The sequence below is a fragment of the Salmo trutta genome, chromosome 21 (genome assembly GCF_901001165.1).
Source record: "Salmo trutta chromosome 21, fSalTru1.1, whole genome shotgun sequence".
Classification (NCBI taxonomy): domain Eukaryota; kingdom Metazoa; phylum Chordata; class Actinopteri; order Salmoniformes; family Salmonidae; genus Salmo; species Salmo trutta.
In genome coordinates this window covers 24394336-24414644 of record NC_042977.1, presented here as the reverse complement: position 1 = coordinate 24414644, position 20309 = coordinate 24394336, and the positions used below count along the sequence as shown (strand labels likewise).

The window sequence follows — 20309 nt, the reverse complement described above, 5'->3', positions numbered from 1 at the left end:
AGGTTCTCCATGCTCATTAGTTGCTCATTCAACATATTTGCTGCTACTTCACTCAATCCCGGTTTCAAAGTGTTACATTCCCAGACAAACCAGAAATGTTAACTTGGTCAAGTATTCCCAGACGTTCATAAAACAGTCACACACATTAGGTATCTCGTTACTGCATGACTACATTTTGAGCGATGCAAAGGAGTTTGCCTATAGTTGTGCTTCAATTAGCTTGTTCGGTGCAGCGTGAGGTTTTTTTTTTGGGGGGGGGGGCTGCCAAATAAGAAATATACCATGCTTTTTCCCCGCAATCGGGTATTTTAAATGTGGTCAACCTTGTAATAAGTGATGGAATCAGATTCAAGACATTTGTTGCATCAAATGGGACCCTATTCCCTATATAGTGCACTACTTTTGACCAGGGCCCTGAGCCCTATGGGCCCTGTTCAAAAGTAGTGCACCATAAAGGGGATAGGGTGTCATTCAAGACGCATCATGTTGCATGGTAAGTACTTTGATCATGTATTACCCCATCAACTTGTCACCACACAGCCACAAGCCAAACAGACAACAGCATGCTTCCCTGGCTCTGTCAGCACAGCAAACCCCTCTTACATCAACGTGTTTCAATTCATTAGGCGCAGTCATAGCCGTGGGAAGTAGTTTGGGGGTGGGGGTGCTGCAATATTTTTTGGGGGTGCTGGAAAAAAAGTTTTGCCCGCGCTGCAGAGGAAGAGGTTTCGCTCTCGCCAAAATCTGTACAAAATATATTGATCCCATTATTATAAAAAAATAATATTACATTTTTTTATTCATATTTTTTATGGGGTGCTGCAGCATCCTCAGCACCCCTACTTCCCACTGCTATAAGCGCAGTAACAACAAATTCCTTTTAATTCAGTTATTCTCTCATCTCCCATGGAAATTAGTTTATCACGCTCTCGAGCTTGCGATGCAAGGGGTCTGCATTGGTTCATTATTAGTAATGTATGAGGCACTCGTCAGAATGATTGTTGTTTTCTGTGGCTGTTATCTTCGCACACTGGGAGTCCTAGGGACTGAGAGTTCATGGAAAACGAATAACAAGAGCAGCCCAAGGATTAAATGGCCACCCGTGGTTTTTTGGCCTTTCTATCATGGTAAGAGCCAGCAAGGGGGTTAGATGTGATCAATAAAAGTCTGTAAATTCTACAGTGAGTCCATTCATGCAATGCAATAATTGTTTTGCAAATTGCAGCTCAGCTCTGTAGGGTTCTGGCTTTAGGAACAATCACAACTAACAGTGCTGCATATAGCCATGCTGTTATCGATCTGCTCTTTTTAGAGTCATTGATGGGTTGGCTATTCATGCATGAAAGAGCCCTCTTAGTGGTGAATAAACAATGATAATCCATTTCTATGAAGGGTTATTTTCCTGCCAAATCTATGGGATGGGGGATTCATCTTAGAGCAGCCTTCAACTGTAAGATGGTAGTATAATGTGTGAGTGTGAGACAACCTTTATCAAAAAGACAACTTTGGTAACTGAGCAAACGATAGCTACAGAACCTGCACTTTCTGTACCTTCTATAGTTAGAATGAATGCTGTGTTTAGGGAGGAAAAGACAGCCTGGTCCTAGATCTGTTTGTGTTGTCTTGCCAACTTCTATGTCATTGTTGGCAAGACAGCACAAACCGATCTCGGGCCAGGCTAGTGTCTAGGGAGGAATCAAAGGCAAACCTTTGTGGGTTGGGTTCATTGTGCTTGTCTCTTTCGTGTTTGATCATCCTGTAGCGGCCGATCCGGACGTCCGGTCGAACCACCTTCATCCCGTTGAGGGTGATCCTACAACAGAGGAGTCATGCTTTAGAAAGAATCAGTTAGAGTGTGCGTCCCAAATGGCAGCTTATTCCCTACATAGTGCACTACTTTTGCCCAAAGCCCTATGGGCCATGGTCAAAAGAAGTACACCACATAAGAAATACTGTCGGTTGCCAATTGGGAAGTCATAACTGCTCCAAAGCAGCTGTAGCAATGCCAGCCATGACGAGCCACTGCAATAGCAATCTCGAGTTAAGCTTCAGCTGTAATGCAACAGAAATGGGGTAAAGCAAGGCACTGACTGTACAAACCAATCTGTAGACAACCAATCTGTACAAACTATCCTAGACCTAGATGGAGGAAAATAAGAAATGATATTCATTGACGCAGCGACATGGAACCGTGTGTGTGTTTGGGTGTTTACAATGTTTGGTCCCCAAGATGGGATGAAATGGTTATATTTCACTCTGTAATGCTCTGATTCATTCTAAATCTCCTGTGTTATTGGTGCAGCCAAGCCTGACAGTTTGTATCTGTGGGCCTCGCTCTTACTGACTGACAAACAAACAGCAAAACACATTGCTTCTGCATCCCGCCATCAAAGCCTCATTAGCCCAGATGAGAAGAAAATGCCAAGCGAGTCAAAGAAAACATTTATGAAAACAAATTCAGTAGAACAGATTGAAGAGAATCCAGGCTCTTCCCATTAAGTGTCTCTTAGATTTCCTGAAGAGACCAGCCTAAGCCGCCATGCTAACTGTCTTGGAAAACAAAGCCATTTGTTTGAGTAAAATGCTGCTTCCAGCTGCTTGATTGCTTGAAGAATGAGGTCATTATAATATCCCCCCTTGCCTCTTTATCCGTGTAAAGCCCCTGGATAAAAAAAATGACCCTCCCTGCATTTGTCATGTGAGCCTCACGTTGCTCCAGCTGGGTCACTAAGCTAGCTTCTGCCTCTCTCTCTGAACCTCCCTCTTTCTCTGGAGTACACGGAGATCAATAACATAAACAGTGTGTTTGTGCTCACGTGAGTGCGTGTTTGTCTGTCTGTCTGTCTGTGTGTGTTTGTGTCCGTGTGTGTGTACAGTAAGGGTGCTTGTGTTGTGTTAGGGTTTGTGTGTTTTCTGCAAGTAAAAACAGTGAGAAGGTTTGGTAATACATAATGCAGAGAGTGGATTCAAAATATTCCCCTTGTGTATTCTTGACCCAGAAACAATAGCACTAAGGATTACCTGTTTAAAAAAATCGTATAGGTTCAAATCAAATGTTATTTGTCACACATTTCAACAGGTGTAGACTAACAGTGAAATGCTAACTTACAGGTCCTTTTTCAGCAACGCAGAGTTAAAGATAAAAAAATTCAAATAGAAATAGTGACACAGTGAATAACAAATAACAATGACAAGTAAAAACAACATGGATATATACAGGGAGTACCAGTACCGAGTTGATGTGCAGGGGTATGAGGTAATTGAGGTAGCTATATACATATAGTGGCGGCAGTTAACCTAGTGGTTGGAGCGTTGGGCCAGTAACTGAAAAGTTGCTGGATTGAATCCCCGTGCTGACAAGGTAAAAATCTGTCGTTCTAAACAAGGCAGTTAACTCACTGTAGGGTTAAAGTGACTAGGCAACAGGATAGTTAAGGCAGCAGTGGGTAGCTATTTAGCAGTCTTGTTTAGAAGAACTGAAGTGGGTGTCTGGGATGATGGTGTTGATGTGAGCCATGACTAGCCTTTTAAAGCATTTAATGGCAATAGATGTGATTGCAACAGGGCAATAGTTATTTTGGCAGGTTACCTTGGCGTTGTTGGGCACGGGGACTATGGTGGTCTGCTTGAAACAAGTTGGTATTACAGACCGGGTCAGGGATAGGTTGAAAATGTCAGTAAAGACACTTGCCAGCTGGTCAGCGCATGCGCTGAGTACTCATTCTGGTATTCAGTCTGGCCCCCCCGGCCTTGCAAATGTTAACCTGTTTAAAGGTCTTACTCACATACGCTACAGAGAGAGAGTTCACACAGTCGTCTGTAACAGCTGGTGCTCTCATGCATGGTTCAGTGTTGCTTGTGCCACTGACTTAGTCAGCTTTAATTCCAGTTTGTCTACAAATTAATAACTGATATGTTGGATTCAGGTCTCCATCTCAATCACAAATCTGAGTTAGAGAACAGCACTAAACCGAATGAAACTTTAAATGCACTTTAAATATTATTGAACTTACATTTTTGGTTGAGATGGAGACGTGCATCCAACTGGAATTAAAGGTGACTAAGTCAGTGGCACAGATGGAATTATCCAAGCAGAGGATACATCTCCTTCTAATGTTGATATTTGGTTGTGTCGACAAACACAATTCAATATCACTAAATATCATTACATTTGAAATCAACCAGAGCTTGAAACCCTAGGCATGTTGTATTGTCTATTTTTAGTTGAATTCTTGGTTGATTTGAAACAATATTGATGACTTATAAAATTCTATATAGGCCTAAATAGCATCATTTATGATATATGAGTGATAAAATATGGTCAAATTTAATTTTCTCTGTTAAACGTAACCTTTAGAATGACTTTGATAGCAACAGTGAATCTATTTCATTTTTAAGTGGAGATCTCTCAACAATAACTCTCACGATAGCACAGTCAGGGACAAATATCATAGCTAAGCAGGGCTGGGTTTGGTTAAAACCCTGGATGAGAGACCAAAGGGTAGCTATAGATAGATAAATTCTCCAGAAATAAGTGCTGCCCAGCCTATTGTATGTTGCTCTGATAGCGGATATAACGTTGAAGATCTGACATTGTTTTAAAGGTACAAAGGTTTGTCTATATTGAAATTTGGTTACCATGATGACATAATCCTGTGGTTGAAATTTCATCCTCAAAACAACCTGTTCACATGGATGACTTGTTTTCAAATCCAATGTATTTTCCACGTAGATTCCATGTCACAATATGTTGACAAATTACATTAAAACAACATTGATTCAACCAGTTTGTGTCCAGTGGGATGGCTCTGGTCAAAATTAGTGTACTGTGTAGGGAATATGATGCCATTTGGGATGAAGCCTACTGTATGCAACAGGGTGGCATTTAGCCTAGTGGTTAGAGCGTTGGGCCATTAACTGAAAGGTTGCTAGATTGAATCCCTGAGCTGACAAGGTAAAAATCTGTCGTTCTGCCACTGAACAAGGCAGTTAACCCACTGTTCCTAGACAGTCATTGTAAATAAGAATTTGTTGTTAACTGACTTGCCTAGTTAAATAAAAACGCAACCAGAACAGGTATGTATACCTTGCTCATTTAGGGCTTGGCAGAAGCTACTAAAACTAACTGGGTCTGTGTTAAATACTATATACCTACATGATTATCATTCAGTCCAGCTGGAAACTGAACTATTCAGTGACTTGTTTGGCTTCAGGACATTCTGTAGTGTTAACTGTGGTTTCAAGGTATCAGGTTGAAAAAGCTTCAACCATCTGCAGTGATTTCAAGGAGATAAGAGGGCAGGCAGGGGGATGGGCACAGTCTCAGCTATATCTCCCAATCAATGGTTAGGCTTGGCTGGGTAATCCAGGTGTGAGTTAATCAATACTATGGTACTTAGTTTGCGGAGTAAGCTGAGGATGTTGGGTCCTTAAGGACCACCAAGTGTCTGAAAGAACTTTCAAAATAATTGATTTAACTAGATTGTTTTCTACCAAAAGAAGAATGGACAGACATCAGGAGGAGGTAAGGCATACATCCTTTTTTTGTACCATTTCTTTACTTTCGGACAAGTTGAAGAGTAAATATTTGGACACGTTCCGGGAACAGTCTTCACCAGAGACCTTGATTGATTGCAAGATGTAGTGTCCGTGACATGAGCTGTACTGTATGAAACATGGGCCAACAACATGGGCTTCTGACAGGTTTTCTTTATAATTTACTGTTCTGTTTAGTCACAAGCCATGGGGATCCATGTGCTGCTGCTGCACCCTTCGACTCATTAGCTTGACTTCTCTCTTCCATGCTGCTGTCTCAGCCCAGCGAGCACACAAAATTGGCTCAATCGTATTGAACAGTGCTGTGTGCCAAGGATCTGTGGGCCCTTTCATTCTGAACCAGATTCCTTGAACTCCATCAAACCTTTTCAAAACTCTCAGAGGGGCCATGATGAAGAGAAAGCATTGAGCGATATAATATAATAATATAATACAAAGCATTTTCGGTAGAAAATAAAAAGGAGAGGAAAAACAGCCCTCTGACCTTTCACAACAGATTTTTTATATCTGTTCTTCACTCTGCTTTCAGGCACAATGACATAAGATTTTCTTTGTCGAGAAGCAAAATATCTGTTTTCCTAAATTAACATTGCCCTTGAAAGCAAAGTATTATTCAGGCATAGCGAAAGGGGAAGAAACAGAAGCACGATTACATTGTCAGTTGTGTGCATGGTTGATGTATGGTTGATGTATGGTTGATGTATGGTTGATGTATGGTTGACATTCCTGCAAAATGGTTTCTCTCTCTCAATACATACACATTGCAATGCTTGTCCCTTTGTTGACTTCCTTTGTATTCTCACATTGCCACTGATATCATTCACTCTCTGTGTACTTGTTAAATATTGCAACAAAAAATAATTGTTTTCCTGAGTGGTAATTTTGATACAGATGTCTGGACAGCTAATTTGGCCTTGCGTGCCCTTTTGATTGAATTAATGAAGAATTTCTCTAGCTTTTTTTTCCCATTTCTCTCCAGTCTTTCTTAAATGCATTAGACTCTTGGAGTCCAGGGGAATTGGAATCTGCGGCATTACCTCATCAGAACCGAAATGAATGGAGTGCTGCTGAGAAAGAAGCCATTGGGGAGAGATGAGGAGATGAGTGGAACGAACCTGAAATCGCTCATGTTGGATTGAGTGTGTGCTCTGTCTGTCTTGCTGACTGCGGTGGTTCAATCTCTGCTGCCTGCCTGCCCACTCTCTATCCACTCCCTCCTGTCTCCCTCTAATTAGAAATAGCACACAAGGGCAATCGTGAAATGAGAGTCCTGCCAAAGCTGGCATTTTTCTTCTCTATCTCCCTCCCTCTATTAAAGATGTAAATGTAAATGTAAAGACAGGACACAATAGAGTGACACTGTGCACTATGTAAATGTAGAATAGATAGTGTCTGGACTGTTGATGTTTGTTAGGGAAAGTCCTATGATAGTTAACGTATTTACGGACCACTTATGCCCATGAAATAGGCTATGACTTGGGATTGTATATTTCTCAGTATCAGCCAGGTGTACGTCTAGGCCAGGGAGAGCACTTGCCACCAGACAGAGCCTGTCTGTCTGTCTGTCTGTCACAAGAGACAGTCGGAGCTCTGACAGTTAGTCACCTTGTAGTAGAAGTAAATATGAGGGAACTAACTGTCCCTCCAGGTCCCTGTTTCACTGCACAGATGCTGACAGCCAAGGAGTTGCCCATCCAAGACACTGGATGGATCTGCTGCTCTTCAGTTGTACGTACATGCCCAGGAGGGGTGATAGAGAGAGTTTTTTAAGTATCCTTCCATTCCTGTTGCTGGTCTCAGAGTGAAAGGGCTCTACAGGAAGCAGGGAAAATACTGTCATCTATCTGTTTTGTCCAGTAATGCCAAAATCACCTCCAGCTATTTCTGTTTACCCTTCCTTCCTTTACTGAATGAAACTGTATAGTGATGACGGAGCTCAGTCTCAGCTCTATCTCCCAATCAGTGGTTAGCCTTGCCTGGGTAATCCAGGCGTGAGATAATCAATACTATGGTACTTAGTAAACTGAGGATACTGGGCCCTTAAGGAACACCGTAGAGTTCAATTAAGTGTCTGAATGTACATTCAAAATAATTTCATTAACTAGATTTTTTCTAACAAAAGAAGTAGAATGGACAGACATCAGGAGGAGGACGTAAGCCCAAAGCAGTCCATTAAAATAACGCCAGAAAATAACCACCCTTTTCCCTTTAACTGTTTATTTGAGACGGGGTAAATCAACACAGGCATTTTTCTGAAGACGTATGATTATTCAAAAAAAGTGGAGAAGTTGGCACCGTCTGTAACATGAGGTATTCCCTCCAAGCAAATCATAAGGGATTTTCCCCAGCAGGTTGTGACAGCATGCCACAGTTCCAAAAAGCACTACAATTAACAAGGAACTCCTCACAATATTGTGCTGCAGTTCAAGCAAGGCTCTGAGTGCACTACCGTGCATCACCACTAGTTGTGCTATGCTATCACTGGAGTTACAACACAGTATAGCCTCTGCAGTCTAACCAAGATATGATGTAAATGACAAAATGGAAATATCTCAAAATACACTTTGAGGTCTTAACACATCTTAATACATTATGAATCATACATTGGGGGCGGCAGGTAGCCTAGTGGTTTGAGCGTTGGGCCAGTAACCGAAAGGTTGCTAGATTAAATCCCTGAGCTGTCAAGGTAAAAATCTGTTGTTCTGCCCCTGAAAAAGGCAGTTAACCCACTGTTCCTAGGCCGTCATTGTAATTAAGATTTTGTTCTTAAGTGACTTGCCTAGTTAAATAAAGGTAAAAAAAATCATGATTCATAAAATATATGTTTTGTCTTTACTGCTCTAACAATAACTGTGGTTGGATTCTTGGTGACTGTGCTCTTCTGAACTACAATATGTCAACACAGTAACACACTACTCCCCTTAATCACTCTAATCCCAGTTAGCCTCTCTCATTGCTGGAAGATCTGTTGTGCTACATCACAGAGTTTGTGAGGCATCAGCTATTATTACAAAATGGGATTGTGAGCCAGTATGCCAGTGCCACATAGTGCACTCCAGGCAGGTGCAGTCCCTGCTTTAGGCTGAACCCACTGAACCTTACTGTCACAAAGGAATCACACTCTCTCTTTCTCTACAAGTCATAAGAGTCATTCCATGTCATTTCAGCAAGCAATGACACCCACCATCTCAGATTGTTCTGAAGTTTCTGTAGATAAAAACAGGTAATATTAGCATTCATTAAACATTATTTTGTTGAAAATGTATTTGATCATATGGAAATGAAAGGTGCTACACATATTGTTTTATATATTTTTATTTTAGCATTGTAATTTCAGAAAATGTCCATAACATATCTGCCACTAATATTGGAATCATAGTGTTTCACAGTATTACTTACACGCCAGTGTTGAGATTGTCTGTGATATTCACCTATTGATTTCTCCCGCCGGAGCGCCATTTGTTGTCATACTGGGAAAGCTGTTATGACTTTGTGGCTGGGTTTTCTACATTACATAGCATGGAGAAGCAATACTACAAGCCATAGCTTCATACTACTTGTCAAACATAGAGAACTGGTATAATGGTTGTTGGGGTGGGATTGGCATAGGGTATGGGGAGTGCGTGGATGGCTTTTGACATTTTGTTGCAATTCCTTTGTGGCTTACTCATTGGTAGGAAGAAGTTTGGTCCAAATCGGATGTTGGGTACTATATTTATTGAATATTATCTGAATCCTATAAATTAAAATGGCAAATTTGGGTGCAATCAATTAGTTTAATTTCTCAGAGATCAAATTATATTTAAACAAAATAATGTTTCAGGAATGCTAATCGTATCTGTCACTAACTACAGAAACGATTTCAGAACAATCTGAGATGGTCGGTGTCAAAAACCTCTTTCTTGTGTTTTTTTTAATATGGAATGACCCATATGCTAGCCTACAAAGAAGATGTAATTTTAAAGAGAGAAGAGCGCTGTCACTGACATCCCTTGGACCTCTGATCAACAGACTGTGGGCACGGCCTCAAAGCACTGAGCAGGGACATGGACTCCCCCGAGCTGGGATTGTGTTGGCAGGCCCCAATTTGGGCTAGGATGCCATGTCCTGTAGCAGCTAGACCCAGGGAAAGGAGCCATCCCCACAGGGGCTGTAAGAGAGGGGGAGAGAAAGAGAGACACCAGCAACAGCCCAGGCCCCATCACTCACACATCACCATCTCGCTGAGTGCCTAGGGGAGAGACCTACAGCATCCCCCTAGGCACAGCTCAGTCTGGGTTGTATCCCAAATGGTACCCTATTCCCTATATAGTGCACTACTTTTAACCAGAGCCAAAAGTAGCACACTATATAGGGAATAGAGTGCCATTTGGGACGTCGCCTGAGTCTATTCACTCTGCTGCAAGCTAGCCTAACACCATCATCATCAGTCCCCTCTCTGCCTGGCCATGAGATCCAGTGTATATTCAAGGACATTTCAAATTGCTTTATATAAAATGGTATTAAAACAAGTGAGCCCTGAAAATGTTCTAGATTTCAATGAAAGACAACCTTTATGCTCTTTTATATATGCTTATTTTGGTGTCTACAACGTTGAATTTAGCCTTTCATGCTCATGTATTGGCATAAGCAGCAGCATTCAGGAGGATAATATCCCAGCGCATCCCACATCATCCACTGAAACAAAAATAGCTCTGTTGTAGGAAACATCTCAGGGGAAATCTTGATGCTTTAATGGATCAAATCTATGGCAGCTACTATCATGCTATTAAAGTTTTGACCGTCTGTGAGCTAGCAGCACTGCGAGAGAATGTGGTCGGGAAGAACAATGACATTCTATCTGGACATTCAGGAAAAAAGTATTTCAATGATAAAGTAAAGTGACAGGCCAGGCATACACTTTGCGTTTAATAAGACCTTTTGCTGTGCCTACTTCACTCTTTTAATACCTCATCTGTGCCTTTAGAATGTTATCAGCATTAAATAATTCAAAGCTGTTAAAGTACAGCTGTTAAAGTAGCGATGACTGATACTGCTCCCGAGTGGCGCAGCAGTCTAAGGCACTGCATCTCAGTGCAAGAGGCATCATTACAGTGCCTGTTTCAAATCCAGGCTGTATCACATCCGGCCGAGTCCCATAGGGCATTTGGCCAGGGTAGACTGTCATTGTAAATAAGAATTTGTTCTTAACTGACTTGCCTAGTTAAATAAAGGTAAAAGATATTCTAACCAATATGCAAATTACTCTATCAGCTATAATCTAAATGTCAAATAAATTGGCTGCACCATTCTTTTTCTGGTACTGTGCTGTGCTGGGATTGATGGGTGTTTTTGGAATATTTCTGCCATGCAGTCTTACCTGTTATAGATATCGTCATCCTCTCCTCCCCAGCCCCAGTACTCGTTGGGGAAGCCATTGATCTTGAGAAACTGTTTTTTGCTCAGCCCAGAAACCCCGCCAAAGTACCCCGCGTAAGGAAGCCTGCAAGGGGAAAATAACTGTCAAAGCATTGAGGCGGTTGTCAGATTTGAGGTTTATTACAGATCCTGGATTTTAAAAAAACAATCCTGTCAAATATGGATACTCTACTGTATTGCATTCAAGACAACAGAAAATTACAACATAACATATTTTGTATTCATGCACTTAATGCTTATACTGTAAGAATGGGAGCAGAAGTAACGAAATAAAAATATATAAATTAACAATGTATTGTTTCTATAGCTACAGTAGCTCGGATTGCTTCAAAAGTTAAAGGGAAAAAGTGTCACTTGATGTGAGGTGCTATTATTTATGCACATGACGTGAAGATATGCAGAAGGTTTGGAGATGGAGAGAGAGCCTTTCTACAGAGCCCCATTGTAATGTTCCACGGTGCAGAAGGTTAGCTGAGTATCATGGCGGGTGCCTGGAGTCTGCCTCAGGCCAGTGGTGAGTGTGTGTGTGTGTGTGCGTGTGTGTGTGTGTGTGTGTGTGTGTGTGTGTGTGTGTGTGTGTGTGTGTGTGCGTGTGCGTGCGTGCGTGCGTGTGTGTGTGTGTGTGTGTGTGTTTGTGACGTCAGACAGAGCCAGCGACAGGGAGCTTTATGTAAAAAGACAACAAGCAAAAAACTAATGAGGACATCTGCTGTAGCAGCAGCCTTTCACACAAACAATATAGAGAAAATGTTGTGTGTGTGTGTCCTTGTATGCGTGCATCCGTGTCTGTGTGTGAGTGCTTGCATGCATGTGTGTTTCTAAGCAGCCTATTTGCTGGAGGATGTGTGAGTTATTAGAGAAAGTAATGTTGCAGCCAGGAGAAAGCCCCTCTAGTGTGAATTCCATACAGTTTAGAAATGTGATTATCATCACAGTTTATTGATATTAGCAGTCAACGCTGGTGCATTGAGGGACTTGCATAAGGTGTCTAGCAAATAGGCTGCTTAGTCCACATGCACTGGATAGAAAGCCTGGCTAGATGCTGAGGAATTGTGTTCAATCAATCTGTCACAAATTACACAGTAATTCTAATTCCATATCCAAGCAGGTAAAATGGCATTGGGGTGAATTTGTCTGTTAGGCATGGGTGTCTTGAGGGCTTTTTGTAACTATATGTCAATTTGAAGGCTATAAAGTATGTGGATAGGGCTGAGTTAGATGTGAGAAAAGGCTAACTTTAACTCAAGTTGATGTTCACTGACATCAGAATGAAGCAGTGGGTATCAGTGTACAGTAGGGGCAGGACAAATTCACTGGATAAAGTTGTGGGTATTCAATTTGACATTAAAATGCTTGTGTTATCAACAGCAGGTAAAGTTATTCGTAAAATGATACCACCAAAAATACGTCTTGACTCCTGACAATAACAAAAGCGATATAGAATAATGTGTTAGGATTGGGTGGCTCTTTGGCCCCACACAGAAAATGAAACATCAGAGAGCGCTGGGCGAATTTTCTGGATTCCAATGAAAGACAGAGGGAAAGTTCACCTTAAAGTCAGTCAAAAGAACTGGAGATGAGTCTCCAACAGTACTTTTGGTTACATCATCCTGTACAGATCATGTGTGCAGTCCCAAAAGAATACCTTCAAACTTTTATATGAGGACTATCCCTTTAAAAGCATATACCTTTCCAAATGAATAAAGTTAAGATGGTAGGAGAATAGGCTCAGAAAATGAATAACAGATTTATTTTAGAGTAAATATACATGAGAGTGAGAGTACACAATACAATTGACCTACCTAAAGCCAAACTTGTCCATAGCGATGGCAAAGTGTCGTGGCTGGTCGTAACAGTGGTAGAGGTTACGGTCGTCCATAGGGATGAGGTCCACGTCGCTGAAGATGAAGCAGTCATACTCTGCATCCTTCAGGGCCTCAGTGTAGCCCACGTTCAGGAGCTTGGCTCTGTTGAAGGTTTCCTCACCAAGCTGCAAGATAACATCGAGAGAAAAAAACTGGTCAGAAACTGATGGACACTGAGATTTAAGTGAATTCAGTTATATTTTGCCATAGTTCATAATGGGTTCTGAAGGATGAATTTGCAAGCCTCAATTTAACGTGTTGATTGATGTTCCTGTCAGACCATCTTGTGTATAAGGACAGTTTAGACAAAGGTCCATGTTGTAAAGAACTCTACAGGAAGAATGGCCGTCATTAGATGTCTGACATCTAAAAATAAACAATGTTATGTAAAGAAAAATTACACATCACAACATGCTTCGCTTATTTTGATTACAGATCCAATCAGAGTGTCGCAGGTCAAGTACCGTACCAGTTTTAACATTTGAACTCATAATCTAGTTCAACACATAATCCCTTGTAATCCTGTAATACCTGAGATGCAACCAAATAATCCTCAGGTAAAATATATTGTTACAAATCCACTGGCACTGGCATTCCAAACATGAACTCCATTTGAGGAGACATGGGGTTTGGTAAGCACATTAACAAACATATCACTGAGGACAGTTATCAGTAAAATGAGATCAACAAGGTCAACACATTTATGACATTTTTTTGGTTTTTATATATTTTTTTGACAAGATGTCAACCTATATTGGCTTCATGCAAATCTGTTTTTAGATGTAATGTAGCTAAGAGCTGTACAATACATTCAAAACATATTGTACGTCATTAAAAAGTAGGAAGCAAAAATATTCTGTTCCAAAAAGTTTCTCCTCCCAGTTCTTGCAGAGAAGATGATAGAGTGTCTCTCTTTTGCAGCCTCTGGTTCCAATCAATACTTATGTTCATTTTAATATTTTCAATGGCACGAAAAAGGGAACATTAGAGAGACTTGTGGCTTTATCCGACAGACATAGACCGATAAGGTAATATATCTTTAAAATGCCAAATTGCCTTTTTTTTCTCCAGTTGGTGAGCTCATTAAACATTATTGGAGTCATTTTTATTGCTTTAATAAGACATGTTCCCCCTGAACCATCAGGCATCGCTAGCAAATGGAGCTGTATATCTTGTGTAATCACAAGGCTGTGAGGAACATTCACATCCATAATAGGGACGACAGGACTGCACACCCACCATTCTGCCACCACAGAAGAAGAGCGCTGGTGTTAGGATGATAGGATCAGGAGACATGGGTTTCAAACAGATGGTTAGAGAATCTGAATGGGACCTGCTAATTAAGCAATCTCATCACTCAGCACAACAACAGAAATTTCCAGAGTATTTTTCTGCGTTATTCTGAAATATTAATTGTCCAATATTTCATGCATTTCAGCTTCAGATGCAGCTTCAGACTGGAAAAGGTTTTCATGTTAATTCTTGTGTTTAAACTTCACCAGCAGACATGGATCTGTCTGTGTGGTCAATCTACAAAAAGTAACCTTCCTAGGATGAAAAGAGACTGGCAGTAGCCTTAAGGTGAGGGGATTCCTTAAACATTGACAGAACAAGGAGGAGGAGCTAAAAAATAATGTTTTTTTTTTATAATTCCAAAATTCGAACTATAGTGTAGATAGTGTAACTATATTTAGTACCTAAAATGACTGATGTTGGGGTGTATGGTACTGTCCAGTCCACCATTACCTTCAGCCCATACCTGATTCACAACGCATCCACCATTACCTTCAGCCCATACCTGATTCACAACGCATCCACCATTACCTTCAGCCCATACCTGATACACAACGCATCCACCATTACCTTCAGCCCATACCTGATACACAACGCATCCACCATTACCTTCAGCCCATACCTGATACACAACGCATCCACCATTACCTTCAGCCCATACCTGATACACAACGCATCCACCATTACTTCAGCCCATACCTGATTCACAACGCATCCACCATTACCTTCAGCCCATACCTGATACCCAACGCATCCACCATTACCTTCAGCCCATACCTGATTCACAACGCATCCACCATTACCTTCAGCCCATACCTGATTCACAACGCATCCACCATTACCTTCAGCCCATACCTGATTCACAACGCATCCACCATTACCTTCAGCCCATACCTGATACACAACGCATCCACCATTACCTTCAGCCCATACCTGATTCACAACGCATCCACCATTACCTTCAGCCCATACCTGATACACAACGCATCCACCATTACCTTCAGCCCATACCTGATACACAACGCATCCACCATTACCTTCAGCCCATACCTGATTCACAACGCATCCGTAAAAACTCCACAACTTCCAAGAACAGGAGACAGAGAGATAACTTTCCCTTCCATCTTACAGTATTGTCCTGTCCTGGCTCTCTCTGGCAGCTCAGTGGTGTTCTCTCTATACATGCCCTGTGAGGCAATCAACCCCATTATCTTTATCTGATAATCACCAGGATAACTCATCAGGGCTCTCCCTCTGTATCGCCACTGTGTTGCCACGCTGACGCTGTCTCCCTCCAACTCTCCCAGCTGGCTGACCGACCGCAGTCGCAGTCAGACGTATCTGGACAGTTGCTATGGAGACAGATTAGGTCCAACCTTCAGACCCAGCGATGCCTGGCTCATTCTTGAGTGATTGCATTCAGCGTTGTCGGACGGACTGCCGCTGTGCGCTGAGTTTATCAGTCCCTAGCAGACTGACCCTATCACCCATCGCTGCTATCAATGAAGGGTGAGGGAGGTCACCAGTGAGAGCTAAACTAGATTGAGGGCCGTCACTTGCTGACCGTGTGTGTGTGTGTGTGTGTGTGTGTGTGTGTGTGTGTGTGTGTGTGTGTGTGTGTGTGTGTGTGTGTGTGTGTGTGTGTGTGTGTGTGTGTGTGTGTGTGTGTGTGTGTGTGTGTAAGGGAACAAGTGGCATAATAAGGTAAAGCATGACACTATCAGATAAAACTCAAATATGCACTCTGTTTTAAGATGATACACTGTTCAAGATCTAACAACCTGCTGATGTTGTTTTTGTAAACTACAGTATCTTTGATTTGGGGGCGTGATCTCCTCTTCACGTCAACATCTAGAATTCTAGCACGCTCATCAAAGCTCCATTAGCGGTTGCTTTCATAATAACCATATTCCACCATAGCATTGGCTTTATGAAAGGCTCTTACAAGGGAGAGGTGCTGGCTGGCGAAGGGCCAGGCTAACTAATTTCCAGTAATGAATCAGGGCTATTGAAGCAAAGACGATTCCCGTCATAATAAAGGCTACGCACTCCGGAGAATTCAATTCGAGGTTCTCTTTGTCTCATCAATAGCTTTACATCGCAAGTCACACTGGAGGAACATGACAAAACAGGCCATAAAATACTGTGCGAGACATAAGACATGGACAAGCACGCAATTATCTCACGAAGCCACTGAGGCATACAGTACATGTACACACATCGATCCAACAGTATGCTGCACTCTGATGCTGTGCTGCTGCATAAGCTGCATAGCTGGTCGAATATAAAGCAGAGAGATTGCAAGTAGCACGGCCATTCCAACATGAAAGTCAATATCAAATGGCTTGACATACTGTGCCTATCTATCTTAAGATGAATGCATTAACTGCAAGTCGCTCTGGATAAGAGCATCTGCTAAATTACTAAAATGTCAAATGTAATTCAAACCTCCCTTGAGGATTAAAGAGTTCATGGTACAAAACATAAAACATAGCGCATGCATTAAAGAAACTATGGCTAGGTACTGTGCAGCAGGACTGTACACTGATAAACAAGCAGACTGTAGCATTTGGAATGTTGTGACATGACAGCATAGGTCACAGTAGCTTTATGGGAGGTTTGATGGCATGTGTCACTCAGTGCAGATCAGCACACATCATCAGTCATCCAGGCAGCGACAGCCAACCAGGACTGTCCTTCACTCACTGTGTTGTTCTCAAATGGCTTCTGCCAACATGTCCCTGAATTAGACTGAGACAAGCAGCACTCAGGCCATGGGGAGCAGGTGGTAACTGCCGCGTCACGAAGGCAGGAGTCACAGGAGTCAGACGTGCCAAATGATCACGGAGGTGGAAAGAGAGGATCTACTGGACCACTCTCAACAGTTTCACAAGCTGAGCCAAGACATTCTACCTTGTTGCATTCCATGTTCACTGGGCCAGGGCCAGGGCCAGGTGCCTGTGGATGACTCTCTGGGTGGGTGAGTCACACATAGTGTTGATGGCTTCAAATCACTTTGTATTAGGAGCAATTGGGCACAAGCTGCCTCGCAATAATACTGACGGAGGCTCCTCAAATCCCCCTGTCACTGTGAGTTATACCCCCGTTCGTTGGTGTTATTGCTGCTAAGAGAAGAAAAAAAGGTTTGGGGCTTCTGCTGTGTAAGCGTGCACGACAAGCCCTGCTAATTTGATTGCGATGTTCTCGTATCTGTCCGGATGCATCAAGCATACATGGCATGAAAAGACCGCTTATCCTGCCATTTACTTTTAAGGCAACTCTCCACATGCAACTAACTGGATCTCAGGCGAGCATGCCACAAAACATTTGGAAATATCATTACCAACATCCCACAAAGAAGGACCTTTCTGCTGTAGTATTGGTATACAAGAGATATTGAATGAAACAAACTACTAGCCTACATTTGGTTCACATCAGCAAATAATTAATTTCTTGGTTTTACTGTAGGTTTGTGTGAAAGCTCCTTTAATGACCTCGGATAGTCAACTGAACATGAAAAGGTTTCACCCCAATCAGAGAAACCAGTTAACATCTATTTGATAGCTGATTAAAGAATAGATGTAACATAACTGTAATCTCATATCCCTTTCCATTACCAACTGCAACATGATACACTAAGTATTATGAAAGAGCATATTCTACTCTTAGGGAAGAGAGAGAGAGAGAGAGAGAGAGAGAGAGAGAGAGAGAGAGAGAGAGGGACGGACGGACGGAGAGAGGGAGAGAGAGACAGACGGACGGACGGAGAGAGGGAGAGAGACGGACGGACGGAGAGAGGGAGAGAGAGATGGACGGACTGACGGAGAGAGGGAGAGAGAGAGACGGACGGACAGACGGAGAGAGGGGGAGAGAGACGGACAGACAGACGGAGAGAGAGGGAGAGAGAGACGGACAGACAGACGGAGAGAGAGGGAGAGAGAGACGGACAGACAGACGGAGAGAGAGGGAGAGAGAGATGGACAGACAGGCGGAGAGAGAGGGAGAGAGAGATGGACAGACAGACGGAGAGAGAAGGAGAGACAGACAGACAGACAGACAGACAGACAGACAGACAGACAGACAGACAGACAGACAGACAGACAGACAGACAGACAGACAGACAGACAGACAGACAGACAGACGGAGAGACAGACAGACAGACGGAGAGAGAAGGAGAGAGAGACCGAGAGAGAAAGAGAGAGAGAGAGAGAGAGAGAGAGAGAGAGAGAGAGAGAGGGCAATTCTGTTTTGCATGGCCTCGTTGATCAACAGACACCATTGTAGGATAAAGTATCCCATAGAAAAAACTGGGGGAAAAAAGGATCCAACAGGGAAAAGCGACACAGGACAAGATACTCTTCAGAAGTACACAAGGTGAGTGTTGTCAGGCGTCTATTCCATTGGACATGTGATATGAATATCAATCCAAACTAATTAAACCTGTTAGTTATACATGGCCTGGTTTGAAATTGTAACAGACATTAGCAAAATAGAGCAGTCTCCAACTCATCGGCTGTAGTGTGATTAATACACCATGGCTTCCACTTGGGCGGTCTCCCAAATGGCACCCTATTCCCTACAAAGTGCACTACTTTGACCAGGGCCTATAAGGATCTGGTCAAAAGTAGTGCACTATATAGGGAATAAGATGCCATTTGGGACACAACCTTGGTTATTAACTGGTGCAGTGAGATACTGATAAGGCTTTTACTGGGCCGAGGGAACATAAATCACCTCTTTTTAAATAAACGTGGTTGATGTTACATAAAGAGATAGTGCCTGTGTGATGTATTAGGAATTTTAAAGCTGTTGTTTATTCATGACCATACATACAGGGTCAATACATTTTGAGACAGCGGCAGGGGCGTCATGCACCCAGGATTTTAGAGGGGGCACAAAGTACATGAAAATGGATGGGGTTGGAGAATTTAGCATTTTTCAAACACCTGAAACAGATTTTTCCTGCAATCTAGAGCCATAATCATAATACCTAATTGTATATAAAAATATATGTATTTTTTCTGCATAGGTTATCGAAGCATACCTCTTTACCTGTTCAAATGCCATTTTAATGAGGATGTCATTCTGACTGTTGTAAATCACACATCTCAATATAATGCACTAACATGCCTAGGATGCTAGACCAACCAAACAGGATTCTAGGTACACCAAACATGATGCAAGGCTAACCAAACAGGATGCTAGGCCAACTAAACAGGATGCTAGGCCAACCACACAGGATGCTAGACCAACCAAACAGGATTCTAGGTATACCAAACATGATGCTAGGCTAACCAAACAGGAAACTAGGCCAACCAAACAGGATGCTAGGCAAACCACACAGGATGCTAGGCCAACCAAACAGGATTCTAGGTATACCAAACATGATGCTAGGCTAACCAAACAGGAAGCTAGGCCAACCAAACAGGATGCTATAGGCAAACCACACAGGATGATAGGCCAACCACACATTATTTTTTTCTCTTCCAGGATGGAAGGTGGAGAGAGGTGATGGACTCATCTCTGTGGTGGATGGCTGGCTTGCTGTTAAACGACTGGATGGTTCACTTTCAACCATGTCCCCTGAGCCGGAAACAACTACTATGTTTTACTGTAGCATGTAGACTTGATCTATCTATCTGATGACATGCAAGTGTCTGTCTACTGTCTCTGTTTGACGAAGATGCCGGCAAAGGGATTTCCTTCCTATCTTTTCCATTTCCATTTTAGAGCATATTTTAACTGTAACATAGCTCCTCATGATACCTGCATATCTCTGGATCAAGTACAGTACTGTTGGCACTTTCAATTGTATGTTGTATCACAAATGGCACCCTATTCCCTAAATAGTGCACTACCTTTGATCAGGCTTTGGTAGTGCACTATGTAGGGAATATGGTGAAATTTCTGACACAGCCCTACTGCTAGTACTGTATTATTCCATTTGTTAATTAAAAGGCTGTCCACGAGAGCTTCTATAAGAACTGCCTATTCATTCCCCTTCACACAGATAGGAGAAATTGAATAGGAATGCCACTCTCTTAAATTAACCTGTTAACTGGATAAAAAAAGGATGTTGTTATCCCCCACATTGACCACATTCATTCCCCCCAAAAAAGATACAAATATATATGTTTTGTCATCACATAGGTGGAGTAAAATGTGTTGTTTTACAGG

At 42.2% G+C, this 20309-nt stretch overlaps 1 protein-coding gene across 3 annotated transcripts in view; it reads right to left on the bottom strand.

Moving 5' to 3' along the window:
* The window catches only part of LOC115157009 (beta-1,4-galactosyltransferase 2-like), a 131200-nt gene that overhangs the window by 9834 nt on the left and 101057 nt on the right, over nucleotides 1-20309 (bottom strand). The window contains exons 4-7 of one of the 3 annotated variants that reach the window (XR_003868373.1): nucleotides 12777-12964; nucleotides 10916-11038; nucleotides 9544-9706; nucleotides 1750-1813 (exon numbers count right to left, since the gene is read on the bottom strand). Coding sequence is in view for 2 of the 3 variants with exons in the window: in XM_029704844.1 (XP_029560704.1) it covers nucleotides 1709-1813; nucleotides 10916-11038; nucleotides 12777-12964 (416 nt within the window). In the remaining variant the exon portion in view is untranslated. Of the gene's footprint in view, nucleotides 1-1708; nucleotides 1814-9463; nucleotides 9707-10915; nucleotides 11039-12776; nucleotides 12965-20309 lie in introns of those variants that run through there. The other 2 variants (XM_029704844.1, XM_029704845.1) reach the window with 2 other exon arrangements.